This window comes from Stenella coeruleoalba (genome assembly GCF_951394435.1).
Source record: "Stenella coeruleoalba genome assembly, chromosome: 1".
Lineage (NCBI taxonomy): Eukaryota > Metazoa > Chordata > Mammalia > Artiodactyla > Delphinidae > Stenella > Stenella coeruleoalba.
In genome coordinates this window covers 74,252,565-74,269,681 of record NC_137169.1, presented here as the reverse complement: position 1 = coordinate 74,269,681, position 17,117 = coordinate 74,252,565, and the positions used below count along the sequence as shown (strand labels likewise).

The following is a 17,117-nucleotide window of genomic DNA, read 5'->3' as shown; positions in this document are numbered from 1 at the left end:
TGTCCATCACCATCGGCCTTCAGTGCCCCCTGTACCAGCTTGGACACCTCTGTCCATCAGTATCACTCCCTTACAGAAGCGGTTCGGGCACTGGCCTCTCCCTTCTTTCTCACCTGGATCCTGCCAGCCGTCACCAGGGTCTTCTGTGGCCGAGCCCCGGTGTCCCAGCTGCTGATACCTCCTGGAGAAACGGGCCAGAGCAGAACACGCTCACACTGCCACACATCTGCAAACCTCCGCACACAGCACCTCCAGCAGGCTTCCCGTCAGCCCGGTGCTGCAGAGGCCAGGCTGCGGCCAAAGGCCTCCCACAGCACCAGGGCCCACCCCTTTCAGCTCTGCGAAGTCGCCTCCCTCTCTCTGCACCCAAATTCGCATCTCTGAGCTCCGTTCCTCCCTGAGTTCCAGACTCCTCCTCCATTCAGCCGGCTGCTTGACAAACCACTTGACAACCCCCTCTGTGGCTCTAATAGGGATTTCAAACCTGCTGTGTCCAAAACAGAACATCTCAAGCCTCCTCCACCCCCTACCCCTGGCTCAACCTGTTTCTTTCTACTCTTGCCCATCTCGGAAAACGAAACCAACATTTTCACATCATGCCATCATACTCCCAGTTGCTCAAGCCCCAAACTTGAATGTGTTGGTTTCTCCATTTCCATTGCCACCTCTGTAGTCCAAGCCGCTGCCGCTCTTGCTTGGACTGGTCTCCACCCCCTGCCCTGCCCCTCAGCAACCAGAATGATATTTTTTAAAAAATTGGCTAAATTGGGACATCTCATTCCCTGGGCTAAAAACCACGAGTGGCTTCCCATCTTTTTAGAATAAAACCCACAAGTCTCTGTAGGACCGGCCACCCGCCTGTCTCTCCAAGCCCCCGCTTCCCTGGTTCTGCCTCCTTGCTGTTTGTTGAACAAGTCAGGCTCTTTCTTGCCTGGGACTTAGTGCTTACTTTTGTCCTGCCCGGAGCGCTCCCCCTGGATCTGTGCTCAGCTGGGTCTCCTTCATCCCTCAGGTGTCGGGATTAAATAGCCCCAGTGCCTCAGAGCCCTTCCCAACAGTTCTCCTCAGGTAGGGCCTCCCCACCCACTTAACCTCCATCACTTCACTGTGTCTTGGCAGTACTGTGCACACCGTGAAATTGTCCTGTGTATATTTTTTCACTCTTGGTTTATCTCCCCCACTACAGTGTGAGCTCCATACAGACCTCGTCTGTCTCGTTCATCGCTCTACCTTCAGTGCCTGGCACAATGCCTGGCCCCTGAAAGCTTTCAGTAAATATTTACTGAATAAGTGAATGAGTCAGGTAGAGAGCCTGGGCCTTCTGAGTTTCCGAAATAGGTGCTCAGAGCTCAGCCTCATCAGTGTACTGGTGAAGAGCTCAGGCTCTGGAACTGAGCACATGTGGATTTAAATTCTGGTTGGTTAGGGGCTTCTTCCTGGTGGCACAGTGGTTGAGAGTCCACCTGCTGATGCAGGGGACACGGGTTCGTGCCCCGGTCCGGGAAGATCCCGCATGCTGCGGAGCAGCTAGGCCCGTGAGCCATGGCCGCTGAGCCTGCGTGTCCGGAGCCTGTGCTCCACAACGGGAGAGGCCACAACAGTGAGAGGCCCGCGTACCGCAAAAAAAAAAAAAAAAAAAAAAAATTCTGGTTGGCCACCAGCTAGCTGTGTGACCTTGAGGAAGTTTCTTGACCTCTCTGTGCCTTGGTTTGTCCATCTGTAAAATGGCAACAATAGTGTATCTCTCACAAGGTTGCTTGGGGGGGTTAAACAGGATGATGCATTAAATGAGAGAACCTATAAAGCCCCGAGCACAGTGCCTGGCAGAGAGTAAGTCCCTGTATGTTTTTGCTATCTGTATCATCCTATCTTTAGTTTCCTATAAAAAAAGCTTCTTTTGATCAACTGCCCTCACTGTATCAATCAAGGCCCAGTCAGGAAAACCAACATTGAATTGTTTCTTGATACGCATGGTCCATTTGCCAAACACAGGGAGGCACCCCCTCTGACACCTGCCTTTCTTAAATATTGTGGCTGTTGTGCTGTCCATTCAGCTCCGTGTCCTTGTTTTTGGCCCAGGATACCTGATTGTCATAAAATGTAAGTGTGTCCTCCATATTTTGAGTGTCCTATATACTAGGCAATGGGTGTTCAACGGCCACAGCAGTTGTGCCCTTGCTCTCAAGCACCTTATCTTCTAGTTGAGGAGATAGATAAGTAAATAAAGAGTTAAATTATGAGAGAAGATTCTCAGAGAACAAGCCATAGGGCCTACCTGGGTTCTCAAGCACCTACTGAGTGTCGGGCACTGCAGGAGGCCCTGACTTTTCCATTCTTGAGGCAGCACAAAGCGGGCAGCAGCAGCCCAGGTGAGAGTCAGCCAGGCTGGTTCACACCAGTTCTGGCATCAGGGCTGAGTGACCTTGAAGGGCGTTGACCATGAAAGGTGTTCATTGTCTCCAGACCTCCTTGGTTTCCTGCCAAGGTGTTAGGCTACACAATAATGAGACTAATTTTTATGTGCGGCTCTTGGAATCATTCTTTTATAGTTTACAGCTCATAATTTATTTTTATTTGAGTACAATCTAAGTTCCTTTCTTTCTCTTATTTTTTTTTTTTTTTGTGGAAAAGTATCGGACTAAACAGAAAAGTTGCCAAATAGCACAAAGATGTCCTTGTATAGCTTTCGTCTAACTTTCCCAAATGCTAACATTTTACCACATTTGCTTTATCATTCTTCCTACATAAAAAAATTTCTCCTGAAATCTATGAGACGAAGGTGCAGACACAAGGCCCCTACCTCTAAATACTTGTGTGCATCTCCCCAAACAAGAACGTGCTCATAACCACCGAACAGTGCTCAAAAGCATGAGTTAACGTGGATGTGATACTATAATCTACAGACCCTATTCATATTTCATCAACTGCCCTAACATTATCTACAGCAAAAGCCATGCCTAACCTGCCTGGTCCAGGATCACATATTGCATTTAGTTGTCATGTATCTTTAGTCTCCTATAATCTGGAGAAAAATTGAGTTCTTGGCTTTTTTTTTTTTTTTTAAATGACCTTGACATTTTTAAAGAGTAGAATGTCCCTCCCTTGAGTTTTCCTGTTTTTTGTTGTACGCGGGCCTCTCACTGTTGAGGCCCCTCCCGTTGCGGAGCACCGGCTCCGGATGCGCAGGCTCAGCGGCCATGGCCCACACGCCCAGCCGCTCCGCGGCATGTGGGATCTTCCCGGACCGGGGCACAAACCCGTGTCCCCTGCATCGGCAGGCGGACTCCCAACCACTGCGCCACCAGGGAAGCCCCTAGTTTTCCTGTTTCTTTGTGCCTAGATTGAGGTTACGCATTTGGGGCAGAAATACCACACAAATGGTACGTTATTTCAGGAGGCACATGATGTCTCTTTATCTCAATCCTGGTGATGTTAACTTTGATCACGTGGCTAGGGTGGGATCTGCCAGGTTCCCCACTGTAAAGTTACTGGTCTCCCTGTTGTGATTACTAAGTATTCTGTGGAGAGATGCCTTGGAACTTGTTGAGTCCTCTGCTCTCATCACACTTCGGCCCACTGGTTTTAGCATCTGATTCTTGCCTGACAGTCACTGTGGTTTTTTCATGGCCCTAGACTGCATTCATCTAGACCTCCAGACCCTCTCCAAGAACCCTCAGGACTGGAAGAACTCATCATTCTTCAGACTGGCATTTTATCGGTAAATATGCTTTCGAGTCTCATTGCCCAGGAGACGCAGATGGGGAAAGGAGAGTAGGGGAGGAAGACTGTGGCAATTTATACCTTGTAATATTTTCTATTCAGCCTCTTGCAAGTTGAAATCTCCTTTCATCTCAAAGGCATTGACCTGCAGACGATTCATTCCCGAGAGCTACCAGACTGTTACATCTTTCAGAATACGGCAAGTGTCTATTTTACTAAGCCATTTTATCATTTTTCTCTACTCCTTTTGTAGGTGCACAGTGCAAAGCACCTCCGCCTATAGATGTGTTTGATGCAGTTGTGTTTAAAACAGTTTTAATGCCACTTTATAGCATCGTTGGTCCAGAGGCCGTGACTTCTAAAAATGATACAAGCCCATTCCAACTTTTTAAAACTAGATTTTGGGGTTGAGAAGAGTTTTCAAAGTGGACTTTGACTTCCTACTCTCTGAGTACATTTTTTAAAATAGCTTATGACCTGTGTTTTAAGTGCCTATAATGTTTTTCCCACCTTCGAAGGAAGGTCTTTGCAAATGTTGTAGCAAATGTTTTCAAACCTCAAGGCAGAAAGTGCCCCCTTGGTCTGAAGGCTAATCTGCAAAGGATCAATTGCTGCAGCTTTTATTTTGGGAGGGGCAGGCATGTGCCATGGACTTCCTTCCTCCCTCCCTCCCTCCCTTCCTTCCTCCCTCCCTCCCTTCCTTCCTTCCTTCCTCCCTCCCTCCCTCCCTCCCTCCCTTCCTTCCTCCCTTCCTCCCTTCCTCCCTCCCTCTCTCCCTCCCTCCCTCCCTTACTCCCTTCTTCTCTCCCTCCCTTCCTTCTTTCATGTTTCTTGATGGGCAGAACTGAATGCTCAGTTGGATGTTATATGTAGCTGTTGTTTTAGCAATTCAGAAGTATGCTTCATTCAACAACAATCGCTGAATGCTCAATGAGTCCCTACGAGGCAGCAGGCAAGTTGCCATGCTCTAGAGGTACCATGGCCCTCAGGAAGCTTACAGCCTAGTGGAAGAGATAGAAAAACAAGTCAACAAAAAAATTAATTATAAATGGTGACATGTAGTAAGGAAGAATGTCTCCCCCAGGGAGTAGCATGATTAATCTCCCTGGGGTGACCCACACATTACAAAACACATTATGAAATCCAAGGCAAGGCAAAGCTTGGAGAGCTGAACGTGTATGCGATCTATGATTAAACCCACAGGTGCCTGAACATCTTTGAGCACAAGGCACGTGCACATTACACATTCTCAGTGTAATCTAAGAATATCGTTATGACCAAACCAGAGATTCGAGAATTAAGCTATACAGACCTCATTTCTATACCTATGAGCTAGGACCAAACTTCACTAGCCCTGGCATTCAAGGCCTCATTTTCCCCAGGAAAGCCCCTAAAATACGCTGCATATTTCACTTATAAACTTTAAATGCTTGAAACATAATGTGGAAGATTGAGGGCATTTGGAAATCTTAAATTCAACCCATAACCCTGGAGCAATCTTTGCCACTTCTGAAAGCACATGTAGCACTTCTCAAAACATATATATAGCGTTTGAAGCAAATAGAAAAATAATTTCTAGCCTAGTGAAAATCTAGAGTTTCATACCCAAAGGACTAGATTAAGGCAAATGCTTGTAAATTCCATTCAGTGTGATAAACGAGGTCTTTGTGTTCTCTTGTCAAAAATTGGTGGTGAATTCTCACGTTTGTTCTTTGGACTGGTTGGCTGTTTTGCTTTAGAATTTCTCTGAATCCGAATGTGCTTTTAGTAGAATTTCATGCATTCCCCCTTTGGACCACATTTTTTCATTAATAATAGGAAGTTGTGAAGGAATCATGGGATGAGGACATTTTCATCAGTCTAACTCTCTTTGGATCGGCACGCTATCTGGATGCCATTGATATTTTAAGCAGAATTGATCTAACCAGTCATACTTTCTGCTGGGCCGTAACCTCTTCCTCAATTTGTGTCTCCAGATTATCTTTGACAATAAAGCTCACAGTGGCAAAATCAAAATCTACTTTGACAGTGACGCTAACATCGAGGAATGTAAAGACTTGAACATCTCCGGATCTAGTAAGTATGTTATATGCTTGCCCATGGTGGATTATGGAAGATTTTTATCACTTCATTTTAGGATTTGGGGTATATAAATGGTTTATTTGGATGATGATAAGAATAAAGGGCTCCAAAATACCACATTTTGAGCATTCGCTTCTGTTAAGCATACCCCGAAGCTTTGCATTTTTGTTCAGTTCAGCAAATGTTGATTACAGACCTTGTAGGAGAGGTCGTGTGGCCCAGCGGTTAAGAGCAGTTTCTGGAGCCAGACTACCTGGGTTCGAGTTTTGGTTCTGTTTCCTGTACCTGTGATCTTGGACACATGGCTTAACCTCTCTGTCTCAGGGTCCTTCTCTGCAAAATGAAGGTAATAATAGTACTTACCTTCCAGCGTGTTGAGTATTAAATGAATATGTAAAGCAGAGCGCTGAGAACAACAGTTGTCACACAGTATTTGTAGGCGCTCTGGAAAAGAAAGAAAACGCCTTCGTGACGGGCACTGGCATGCTTATAAAATCTCTAGCGTGTCCTGACTAGGAGTAAGTGGTGGAGGCACAGAAGATATGAGCATCAAGAAAGCAAAGGTTGGGCTTCCCTGGTGGCGCAGTGGTTGAGAGTCCGCCTGCCGATGCAGGGGACTCGGGATCGTGCCCGGGTCTGGGAAGATCCTACGTGCCGCGGAGCGGCTGGGCCCGTGAGCCATGGCCGCTGAGCCTGCGCGTCCGGAGCCTGTGCTCCGCAACGGGAGGGGCCCCAGCAGTGAGAGGCCCACGTACCGCAAAAAAAAAAAAAAAAAAAAAAAGAAAGCAAAGGTTCGTTTTGACGGGGACAGAGTGAGACATAGAGTCCAGCAATGCTTCTTGGAGAAGGTATGATTTGATCTGAGCCTGTGACAGTGGAGTGGGATCAAGGCCTTCAGAGCCCAGAGAGCAGCCTGGACAAACCTGCGTCATTTACTCAGTCATTACTCAGGAAATACCTCCTGATCCACAGACTAAAGTGGGCTACTCAGACCCCATTCTCACTGCGGGGGTTGGGATGATGTTAATGATGGGTGATCAGTATTCTTTCATTTACAAGTTTTGTTTAACTGAACCTGCCTTTGACCAGATTATCAGAACAAAATAAAATGTAAAATACCTGGGATTCCTAACTATTTTATATTAGTTTTAAATTAGACTCAATTTGTGGCCTGTTGCTTTTCGGTTGCCTAATATGTCCTGATGATTTTGAAGTTTTGGCTTCTTTTTGTTTTTTTTTTCTTGGTACGCGGGCCTCTCACTGTTGTGGCCTCTCCCACTGCGGAGCACAGGCTCCGGATGCGCAGGCTCAGCGGCCATGGCTCACGGGCCCAGCCGCTCCGCGGCATGTGGGATTTTCCGTGACTGGGGCACGAACCTGTGTCCTCTGCATCGGCAGGCGGCCTCTCAACCACTGCACCACCAGGGAAGACCCCTGAAGTTTTGTCTCTTTAGTCCCATTAGCTGACTCCAGCCTCTCATCAGAGTACACAGTTTTAGTTTCTGTTTAAAAGTGGGTATTCTTCCGCAGCAGACACACTCTCCCCAGCAGAAACGCGCAAGTCAGACACGTGTCTTCCAAGTCCGAGTGTAGGCTGCAGCCATTTTATGTGATAAAAGCTAACCCTTGTCAAATAGGAAATGTGGTTTGGTATAGTCATTTGACCAAATAAGTTAGTCAGTCAAACACGTTTGCCAGGACAAGGTTTCCTTCCTCTCCACGGGCGTACTTATAATATTGGGGAGCTGTCCTCGCCTTTGCTCAGAAGAGAGGCGCTCTGGCTCCCTCCTGTGGCCAGTGAGGAGAAACACAATCTCACAGCTAGAAGCACTGACATTTATATATGCTTCTCCCAGGGCTGTGCCATCACTAGGAGAGCACAAATTTAAGATGATGTGACAAGTCTTAAAAAGCTGAAGTTTGGAAACCAGCTTAGGAAATGGATTTTTTTTTTCCGTCTGATGGATTGATTGCCCTGGCTCTGGGGAAGTAGAACAAAGGCAAGGGTGACAGCTGGTGGGATCCTTGTGCTGTTTGCAAAACATTCTGAGGTGTATTCACATCCATGTGCTGACCTTGAAGCTTCTCTCTCCTTCTTGTCATTACCTATGTTATCTCAAGCTGAAATATAAGGGAGTGCGCATTTTTACATACAAACTTGAAGTTGCCTTTTCTGACTTCCAATACCCATGCCCCGTGTGCCACTAATCTTCACATTAACTTGATTTTATAAATGTAGCCATTTGGGCATGGGAGCTGGAGGAGGTAGGTTCTGATGGACAGGACTCCCCACTGATGGGTGATGTAAACATATGTCCCAGGGAAATGGGGTTTAGTAAGTGTGGGAAGCCCTGGTTAGGGTCACACAGGCGGCAGTGGTGGTGTGTGTGGGACTTCTCAGGCCCCTGGAAGGACTGGGTGGGGTAGGATTTTGTTAACCACATTTCCAGAGGCATCTCTCTGGACTAGTGTTATACAAACCCAGGTTTAGGAACTGTTCCTGTGAGAAGAACATAATTTCAGTAGAAGAAGAAAGCAATTATGATGTTTATAAGATACTTTTTGTAGCCACATCAAACTAGTCTTCTCAATAAATCAAATTGAAACAATACAATACTGATTTCTCTGTTAGGAGGGACGGTTTATCTTCCTAGTTCTGGGCCTCAGTTTTCCCATCTGTAAATAAGGCCCAATTCAAGTAATCTTAGAAATTTTGTTCTAGTCATAGGTCAGAAAGGAAGGTACTCGAGGCTGTTCTTGCATTTTTTTAAGATTGCGGTCCCACCTTCCCAAGAACTGCCCCTCTTCCCTCTGCCTCATTCCATGGCTCCTCCCCCCCAAAAATGGTCTTGGGTTTTGGTCAGGTTGTTTTCTTACCTACCCATTAGATGGTATCTCCAGATAACTTAAACTTGTGAAGGATAAAATGGCCAAAGGTGGAGGTAAGTGCTCCGTACGAGGCACTGACAAGCACTCAACAGGGATTGTTTGACCTGATTTCCTGACAGCGCGTGAAGCTGGTACAGCTATGCTCCCCTTTGGTACCCGAAGCATCTGAAGCTTAGCAAGGCTAAATAACTCGCTCAGTGAATTACATTTCCTTGCTGGTCATGCTCCTAACCCACTTAGGGTTAGGATGAGCTGCCCTCAGACACCCGTGCCGCTGTTATTTCTAAATCCGTGGACACACTCCCATCTTTCTCTTAAATGCCTTCTCTGCGGAGGTGTCGCTGTGGAACACCCTGACTTTAGACTCTCCTGAAGGTTGCCTGTCCCCAGCACTGCTTCCTTCTCCCCTGGCGTTTCGCCATCTGGTTCCTGAGTGCATCTCCTCTCCTAATTCCCAAACATTGCCACCCCTGCCTTCCCATCCTTCCTAGTGTGCATTCTGCTCTGTCATCTCTCTGACTGGCTGTGTCCACACCCATGGTTTCAGCTGCCACTAAGTTGTCCGCTCTTGTCATGAATGTCCAGACTGAGCTCAGTTGACCCCAGACAGAAAGGAGTCATTCTTGGTCAGTCCTTCCTTACTCCCTAAGTCCCATTAAAGACCAGGTCGAGTCTCTCTTCTTCATCTTTCGCCACTTTGTGCCTCATGTTTGTGTGCCTTCTCTGCCTCTGACTTCGCTCAGACCTTCACGAGTTCTGACTTAGATTATTCAGTGGTCTTCCTGTGCTCTGCTGGGGTCTCTGCACTTACCTGTAAGCGTACTGAAGCATTATGGGGACACACATAAGCACAGGCACTGTCATGCTGAATAAAACACACCCGGTCCCTGCCTCCCAGAGCCAATCATGTCCGGGAGGAGATGGACATTGAATGATATGATAACCACCAAGTTTGCTGTTCTTGTGTGCATGGGGCTGCTCCAAGTGCTTTCATGTGTGAACTTATTTAACCCTCACGACAGCCCTATAATATAGGTATTCTTTTCATTCTACCCATTTTTTGGATGAGGAAACTGAGGCAACTTCCCCAAGGCTCCACAGCTTCTGAGTGCAGGCTGGAGATTCAGACCCCGGTCTCAGGCTCCAGAGACTGTGTCCTTTTTCATTTCACACTGTCTCTGTGCTCCTTGCTGTGCTGCCTTTGAAAACACAACTATAAGTTCAGTGACCATCAAGCAGAGGGGAGTAAATGGAGATGTAGGTGTGTATACTTATGGACAGGGCTACGATAGGGCATTGGGGGGAGGGCTGATGGGGATGGGAATTTAGAGAATTGTCCTGTGCTGTTCTGGGGAGGAAGATACTCAGTCTGAAACCCAAGGCTGAATAATCCCCATGTGTGATGGGGAGGGTGCTGTTCCAGGCAGAGGGATCAGCATGTGTGAAGTCCCTGAGGCAAGAAAGAGAGAGAGGAGAGAGGGAGGGAGAGAGCTCCAGCGCCCGGTAGGAGCAGGGAAGGAGGAAGAGAGTGGCCTCAGGGTGGGGAAGCTGGGGGCCCGGAGAAAGCAGCAGGCGGCAGCTGATGAGACCACAGCGGGTGAGCGGGGGGCCGGGCAGGGGAGAGCCGTGGTTGGGATTTGGGACAATACCATGAAGTCTGAGAGAAGCGAAGGTTACAGTTTCATCTTCTTCCAGTACCTTCCCTGTGTTACTGTGTTCCAAGGCAAAAATCTGATTACTACTCTCCTTACTTTCACTCTGAGAAGTGATTTTTCCCACATGCAGAAAAAGCGTACTGAATGGGCACTCTTTGCTGGGAAAGTACAGAGTAAGGTTGAGAAGCAAAAATGGGGATTCTGAGTGGTGGGACTTTAAAACGTGTGTTCCCCCATTAATGGAGAACTTGATGTTTGTTTTTATGTGCAAGAACTCAGAGTATGTCAGTAGTTTTGCCTCTTTTGAATGGAGCCCAAATGGACCACCTTCTACTGAATTCCACTCTATAGTAAATATTTATGAATACACTTTAGTACATCTCTTAAGAATTTATATGTTTTTAAATGTATAACTCAACATCAGGGAATGATTACCTTGTTTGTGAACCTCTGAATGAGTGCAGTGTGATTTGCTTCTGATGCTGAAGCGTTTATCATTTGATCTTATTTTCCAGCTGCCATCTTGTTTGTAAATTATTCCCAAGTAAGGTGTGTTTGACATTTGAATTCTGTTTTCGTTTCTCAGTTCAGAAAAATACTCAGTATGTCCTGGTGTTCGATGCATTTGTCATCGTGATTTGCTTGGCATCTCTTATTCTGTGCACAAGATCCATTGTTCTGGGTCTAAGGTTACGAAAGGTAAGTGTGTGTCGGAATTTCCTCCCTCCCTTCCTGACCTCCCCCTGCAGTTTGTCCAAACAGTGGGGCCTTGACATTGGGTCATCCTGCCCTTTCTGGGGCCCTTGAATGAACTGGATTCCTTTGAGTGACGGTCCCGCTACGAGGCATTATCAACCTGGAGTGTAGAGAGTGAGTCAAAGCTCCCGGCATGTCAGGTGGGATCAGACGATCATAACTGCTTAAGCCTGAGCTAATAAGCACAGATGCACAGTGGTGAATGGTCAAGCTTTTGACTGCTTCCAGAAGAAATGAGACCCTTTTAAATTCAGGAGTGATCTTAAGAACAGAGTAATAACATGGGCAGGTTTCATCTTTTGTCTTCAAATCAGAGTTCATTCTGACAGGGAGGCATGGTAAATGGGTTCTAATGAAGCATAAAAGACTTTATTCTATTATTTAAACTAGTTTAAAAATTCTTCCCTGAGTTTCATTTTACCTTTTTACCCTTTAGGGCTCTTGTGAATGTCTACTCTAGCTCACCACAAATCTTATTCTGGTGTGTGGCATGTACGTAAATACAGACTGGGGTCAGTGGACATAGGAAGTCATCAGAACACCATATGTAGAGGAAAGCCCTATTTTTCCAGGGCTTGGCCTGTGTCGATTTGTTTTGTAAATATCCACTTCTCTTAGCCACCCTCCCGCACCCCACAAGCCGCTTTACATTCTGAATCCAAAGCCAGGGTCTGGGTTCTGCCGACGCGAGGGTGGCACATTGGGAGCACACGCTCGGGGGCCGGACCGCCTACGCTCAAGCCCTGGCTTGGCCGCCCCATGTCTCAGTTGCCTCCTCTGGAAAGAAGTGTCCATGGTGTCTAGTTTGTAGGGTTGTCGCCTGGTTGAATGCGTTGAAAATATGTAAAGTGTTTGGAATGTTCTCTGTGTTAGCTATTTCAACAAGAGTCTGTTGGAGTGAGAGCACAGCATTGCGTGTTTGAGTCACTTAGTTAACTGGCATGCTCACCTCTAGCTGGGGTGGATGGTGGAGGAAGGTGTGGGCTGTAATCTCCACCCTCCAAGTGAGGATCCATCGCATTGGAAAAGGCAATGCCGTGTCTCTGGACAGGCGAGAGCACTGTTTCGCGCTTTTCTCCTTCCAGAGGGCAGTGGGGTTTGTAAGAAATGCTTTTTAAAATGTTTGCCGCAGAGATTCTTAAATTTCTTCCTGGAGAAGTACAAGCGATGTGTGTGTAACGCCGACCAATGGGAGTTCATCAACAGATGGTATATCCTGGTGATTGTCAGCGACCTAATGTCGATAATCGGATCCATATTAAAAATGGAAATTAAAGCCAAGGTAAGCGGCAGCCCATGGTAAACCTTCTTTCTGTTCTTCTGGATGGTCTCAAATACGGTAAGATATGCAGTGCCTCCTCTGACTTGGTTTCTCATGAAGGGAAAACGAAGAAGCGGATGTTCTGTGGAAGGTGATACTCCTATGAATAGCCTCTAGGAAACTTGACAGCATCTTCAGAATAGGAACTGAAGTTGGAGAAGACTGGTGGTTTGGGCGGGCTTTGTTTTTGTTTAAGTTGCAAAAGCAGCAGCTGGCCCCTGAACCCATCGCGTCAAGAGCCGAGGTGCCCATCCATGAGCGATGGGGGCTCTGATGGGTGGCGCAAGGGCAGGAATATTTGAGTGCCTCTAGGCGCCTGGCTCTTTGGGTAACTTAGTCGATGTAGTCTCCTGAGTCTTGACTTCTCTCCTCCGTGCTCTGCCGTCAGCTAGCAAATCTTACCAGCTTTCCCTCCTGACCTCGAGGTACCTCCGTCTTGTCCAGCCTGACTGCTTCGGCTTCCTTCAGGCCGTCTTCCTCTCTGACCTCGATCGCTGCAGCTGCCTCATTGCCTTCCCTTCCCGCCCTCGCTCTCCCTGACCCTTCAGTGCCGCCCCTCTGGCCCGTCTTGCGAGCTCTCAGCACTGGGCCCTGTTCAGCCTCTCTCCGTTTGCTTGCAAGACTCCCCTAGCCTGTCCTCCAGGCCCAGCACTGCTCAGGGGTCACGCCCTCGGGAAGCCCTCCATGACAAGCCCGGCATTGTGTCACTGCACACAGCGTATTGTATTAGAATTACGCTTGTGTGTGCGTCTCCTCAGTTAGAGTCCTTGAGAGCAGGAACTGTTGGCAAATCACGCTGGAGCGTTCTTTCAAAGGTAGCTGAAAGGTATTGTTTGATATTTAACAGACACCATTAGTTTATGTGCTTTAGTGCCTAGGTCAGTGGTAAATGCAATTTCTATTTCAGGATACTATTTGACTAAGAATTCAGTTCAACCAGTCTTAATACTAAAAGGAAATGAGGAACACATTTGGAATTTGTGCTCTGTATTATTTCCTTCTTCAGTGTGAAAACTCTCAGAATCACTGTAGAGAGGCAGGCGGTCCCTTCTTGTCAGTTTAAAGTGAGATTCATAAGCTGAGTGGAGTAGAATATTTTACTCATGCCTGTTTTTTTCATTCCCTAGAATCTCACAAATTACGATCTGTGCAGCATTTTGCTTGGAACATCTACGCTCTTTGTCTGGGTTGGCGTCATCAGATACTTGGGTTACTTCCAAGCATATAATGTAAGGATGTGGCTGTTGGGTAGCACCACTGGGGTTGAGGTCCATTTCTTTGGGCTCTAGTAACTACTTTTTAATTCCCCCCCATTGTGCTGATTTTTTTCAGGTGCTCATTTTAACAATGCAAGCCTCACTGCCAAAAGTTCTTCGCTTCTGCGCATGTGCCGGTATGATCTATCTGGGTTACACCTTCTGCGGCTGGATTGTCTTAGGACCATATCATGACAAGGTGTGTAGCCTCATTCTTCCTTCTACACGTGAAGCACTTGAGACCCTTAAATGTGGGTTTCCAGCACTGACCTTCATCCCACTTTTCTCCAGCACATAACCTGGACATCAGTAAGCATGTATCTTTGCATCGGTTTTCTTTTTCTTTCCCTTTTCCGGATATTGAAGTGGCTTCGAGATATTGAAAGAAGAACTGCAGGGAACCAGAAAGCACATTTCCTGGTTGTCTGGGTCTGGCTTAAGGGGTCACATATGAACCCAGCCTGTCACCAAGTAAGAAGTGTTTGGACGTGAGATCACTGTAATAAAAATGAAAATTAAATGAGGAAAAGTATTACAAAATCTTTCTAATTCAAAATATTAAGGTTTTCATCCAAGTTAACTGAGGAGACTGGAGGAGGATAAAGACTGGTCAGAATGACCATGTTAGGTTTATGATTAAAATGATAACACATCTTGCCTTTGCAGGTGGTTTTGATTTCAGTGTCCTCTTAGTGCCTTATTAAAGGTCAGTATCTGAATTCTAAACTATTGCTGGACTTCAGTCAGTATCATAAGCTCAAGGACATCAAAGTTATGTTCAGCTGTTCTTGTTTTAAGATGATAAATTTGATTCAAAGATATAGCAGGAAATGAAATGAAGTAGGCCTTGTTTTCAAACCAAAAAAAGTAAAAGCAATGACTGCATCTCACAGTTTTTCTTCCCTGGGCCTCTGGCAGTCGGAACAACAGAAACAACAAAAATAAAGCTAATAGCAGCTAACACTTGATGCTATACTAAGCATTTCTCTCTTCTCTATCATTTAATCTCGTCAATAGCCCAGAGTACTGTTATCTTGGCTTAGGTGCTCTACCAGGAGAGAATTAAAAATATAATGATGCTGGTATAACAGCTCAGCCTTAAGTTTTGACCTTGATCGTTGCATTAAACAAAACACAGTCAAATCTAGTTTACAAACTCTTCACAAAAATCGAGCAGTCCACAAAACTTAAACGTTCGGTATTGTCCTACTAAAATAAATCTTAGTAACTTGGCATCCACCCAGGCTTGCTCCTCTTTAAGTGTTTCATTTAATATGGCCAAAGAGAATTACCGTTTTCCTATCTGAGAAACTGTATAATCAACAAAGTGCTAATCTCTGGGTTACTAGTAAATCTTGGTAATCTTATTGCTTTCCAGTTCCATTCCACTGCTTTAAAGGTGACTCATGAGTAAAAATTGTTCTTCGATGTTATCTCTCTGATCCGGAGAACTGTCTTAGTGCCCAGGAAAATGTACATTTTTCTTCCTCGCTTCTTTTATGGTCTGGATGCTTTGCCACATTTTTGCCACTAGAGGGCAGTGTTGCGCCACGCGGCATAAATACTGAGCCTCCGAGGCCCGTGAATCAAGCGGTCCTATCTCCGCTGCCCTCCGCCTTCCCTACGCCATCATTATTTTGGAGGGTGCTCAGAAAATGTTGCTTGAATTTCACTAAACTAGCTACCATTCTGAAGTGCTGTGTGCTAGGTAGATATGGTGCCCATGTTCTTTACCTCCCTTGCTAGGTTAACCCTTCCAGTAGCCCTGCGGGGAAATTTCCTTTGACAGAAAATAGCGATCTTAATATGTTAATTTTCCTGAGGTTGTATAGTTAGTGAATGGCAGAGATAGGACGCACACCCAGGTCTGCCTGACCCTAATACACATGCTTTGAGCAATACCCCGTAGGGCTTTTCTTCTTTTCTTGGTATTATCTAAAACAGACCATTACAAGAGAGCATTCAGTCTGACTCAAGAGTAGATCAGCCGTGAGAGGAAAGCCAAGTAATCAGTCTTATTTCTTTGCATCAAGGTTACCTTGTGAACAATGATGTTGTTTGCTTTGTGAGTCTGACTGCATTTTCATATGTTCAGTTCTGTTCGAGCCATGTCTATCCTTTTAAGTTTTCTAGTAGTCACATTAAAAAAAAATTTTTAAAGAAACAAATGAAATTGATTTTCATTATATATTTTATTTAACCCAATATGTTTAAAATATTACTTCAGCCTGTATGCAATATAAAACATTGAGATATTTTACATTCCTTGTTTTAGGTACTTAGTCTTTGAGATGTGGTGTGTATTTTATCCCGACAGCATATCTCACTTTGGACCGGCTGCGCATCAGATGCTCCGTAGGCACCTGTAGCTGGTGGCTGCCATATTGGACGTTTCACCTCTTGACTTGTGTCTCTTACTTAATGCCAGCCTTTCACTTCTCCCCCCGAGGAGTAGAGAGATAAGAACTGTATCTCTGGGGTTGTCTAGCAGGTCTGTTTATGGCTTCTGTCTCCCAGCTCTAGCCAGGCTGATATATTGCGGAAATGGAGTTGAGTTAATTCAGTGAATGCACTAGTCAGTAGCATGAGAAAACCTTCAGTCTGGATCTGGACTTATGTGCTTTTCTTCTCTGTGTTACTTCTTCTTTGAGTCTGAAGTTAGAAATGTTTACTGCCCCTGCACGTCCCTCTCCAAATTAACCCAACTTGTCGGAATTTTCAGGTTCTGCCAGTCAGTCAGTATCTGTTGAATCAGAAGACCTTCAGGATTGCCTGGAGCCTTGAAAAACAGCACCATAGTGAGCATTTTCTAGAATTTCTAGAACCACAGCTAGCTTGGGTGTGGAAGCGAACTCTTTCTTTAAAAAAACAAACAAAAAACTCTGAAGAGGAGGTATCGGGAAAACTAGAATTTCACCCTGCTGTTTGTATGGCAGCAGGAATCTCACATTTCAGCTTTGAATTTTCCAGTTAGACATCAGATTTCAATGGTTCAACTGAAAGAGTATAAAAATACAAGAAGTGTCCCACCAATGTTGACTCCAGCACTAATGGGTGTTGGCACAGCGCCCTTTCAAAATGTCTGGGCACGGCGGGCTGGAGACTGTTGATGTTTAATAATTCAAGATGAGGGAAGGAGGAACGTTACTCTCATGTGGCTTTGACGTTTCCCCGAGGACTTTCCGAGGAATAAACCATTGTCTTGCGTTCATTGTCCCCATTTTACAGATGAGAAGGCAAAGCACTGAAAAATCGTTGGACTTGGCTGCTGCCCTCGGTAAAAGTTCAGCAGCACCCGTGTTACATTTGTGCTCTCAAGGCCTCTGCTTTTAGCCAAGCACCTCTCTTATTCGAAACAACTATTAGCTGGTTAAAACGTTTTATCTGAATGCTGCATGAGGTTCTTAGCACCAGCTCTTGAAGCAAATTTTTATGTCA

The 17,117-nt window shown here is 45.8% G+C and overlaps 1 protein-coding gene across 1 annotated transcript in view; it reads left to right on the top strand.

Annotated features, from left to right (window-relative positions):
- Positions 1-17,117, top strand: part of MCOLN2 (mucolipin TRP cation channel 2) — a 60,962-nt gene that overhangs the window by 27,499 nt on the left and 16,346 nt on the right. Inside the window, exons 5-11 of the mRNA XM_079941404.1 lie at positions 3,634-3,718; positions 3,823-3,919; positions 5,697-5,796; positions 10,933-11,045; positions 12,235-12,384; positions 13,551-13,652; positions 13,756-13,878. Coding sequence (XP_079797530.1) covers positions 3,634-3,718; positions 3,823-3,919; positions 5,697-5,796; positions 10,933-11,045; positions 12,235-12,384; positions 13,551-13,652; positions 13,756-13,878 — 770 coding nt within the window. The remainder of the gene's footprint in view (positions 1-3,633; positions 3,719-3,822; positions 3,920-5,696; positions 5,797-10,932; positions 11,046-12,234; positions 12,385-13,550; positions 13,653-13,755; positions 13,879-17,117) is intronic.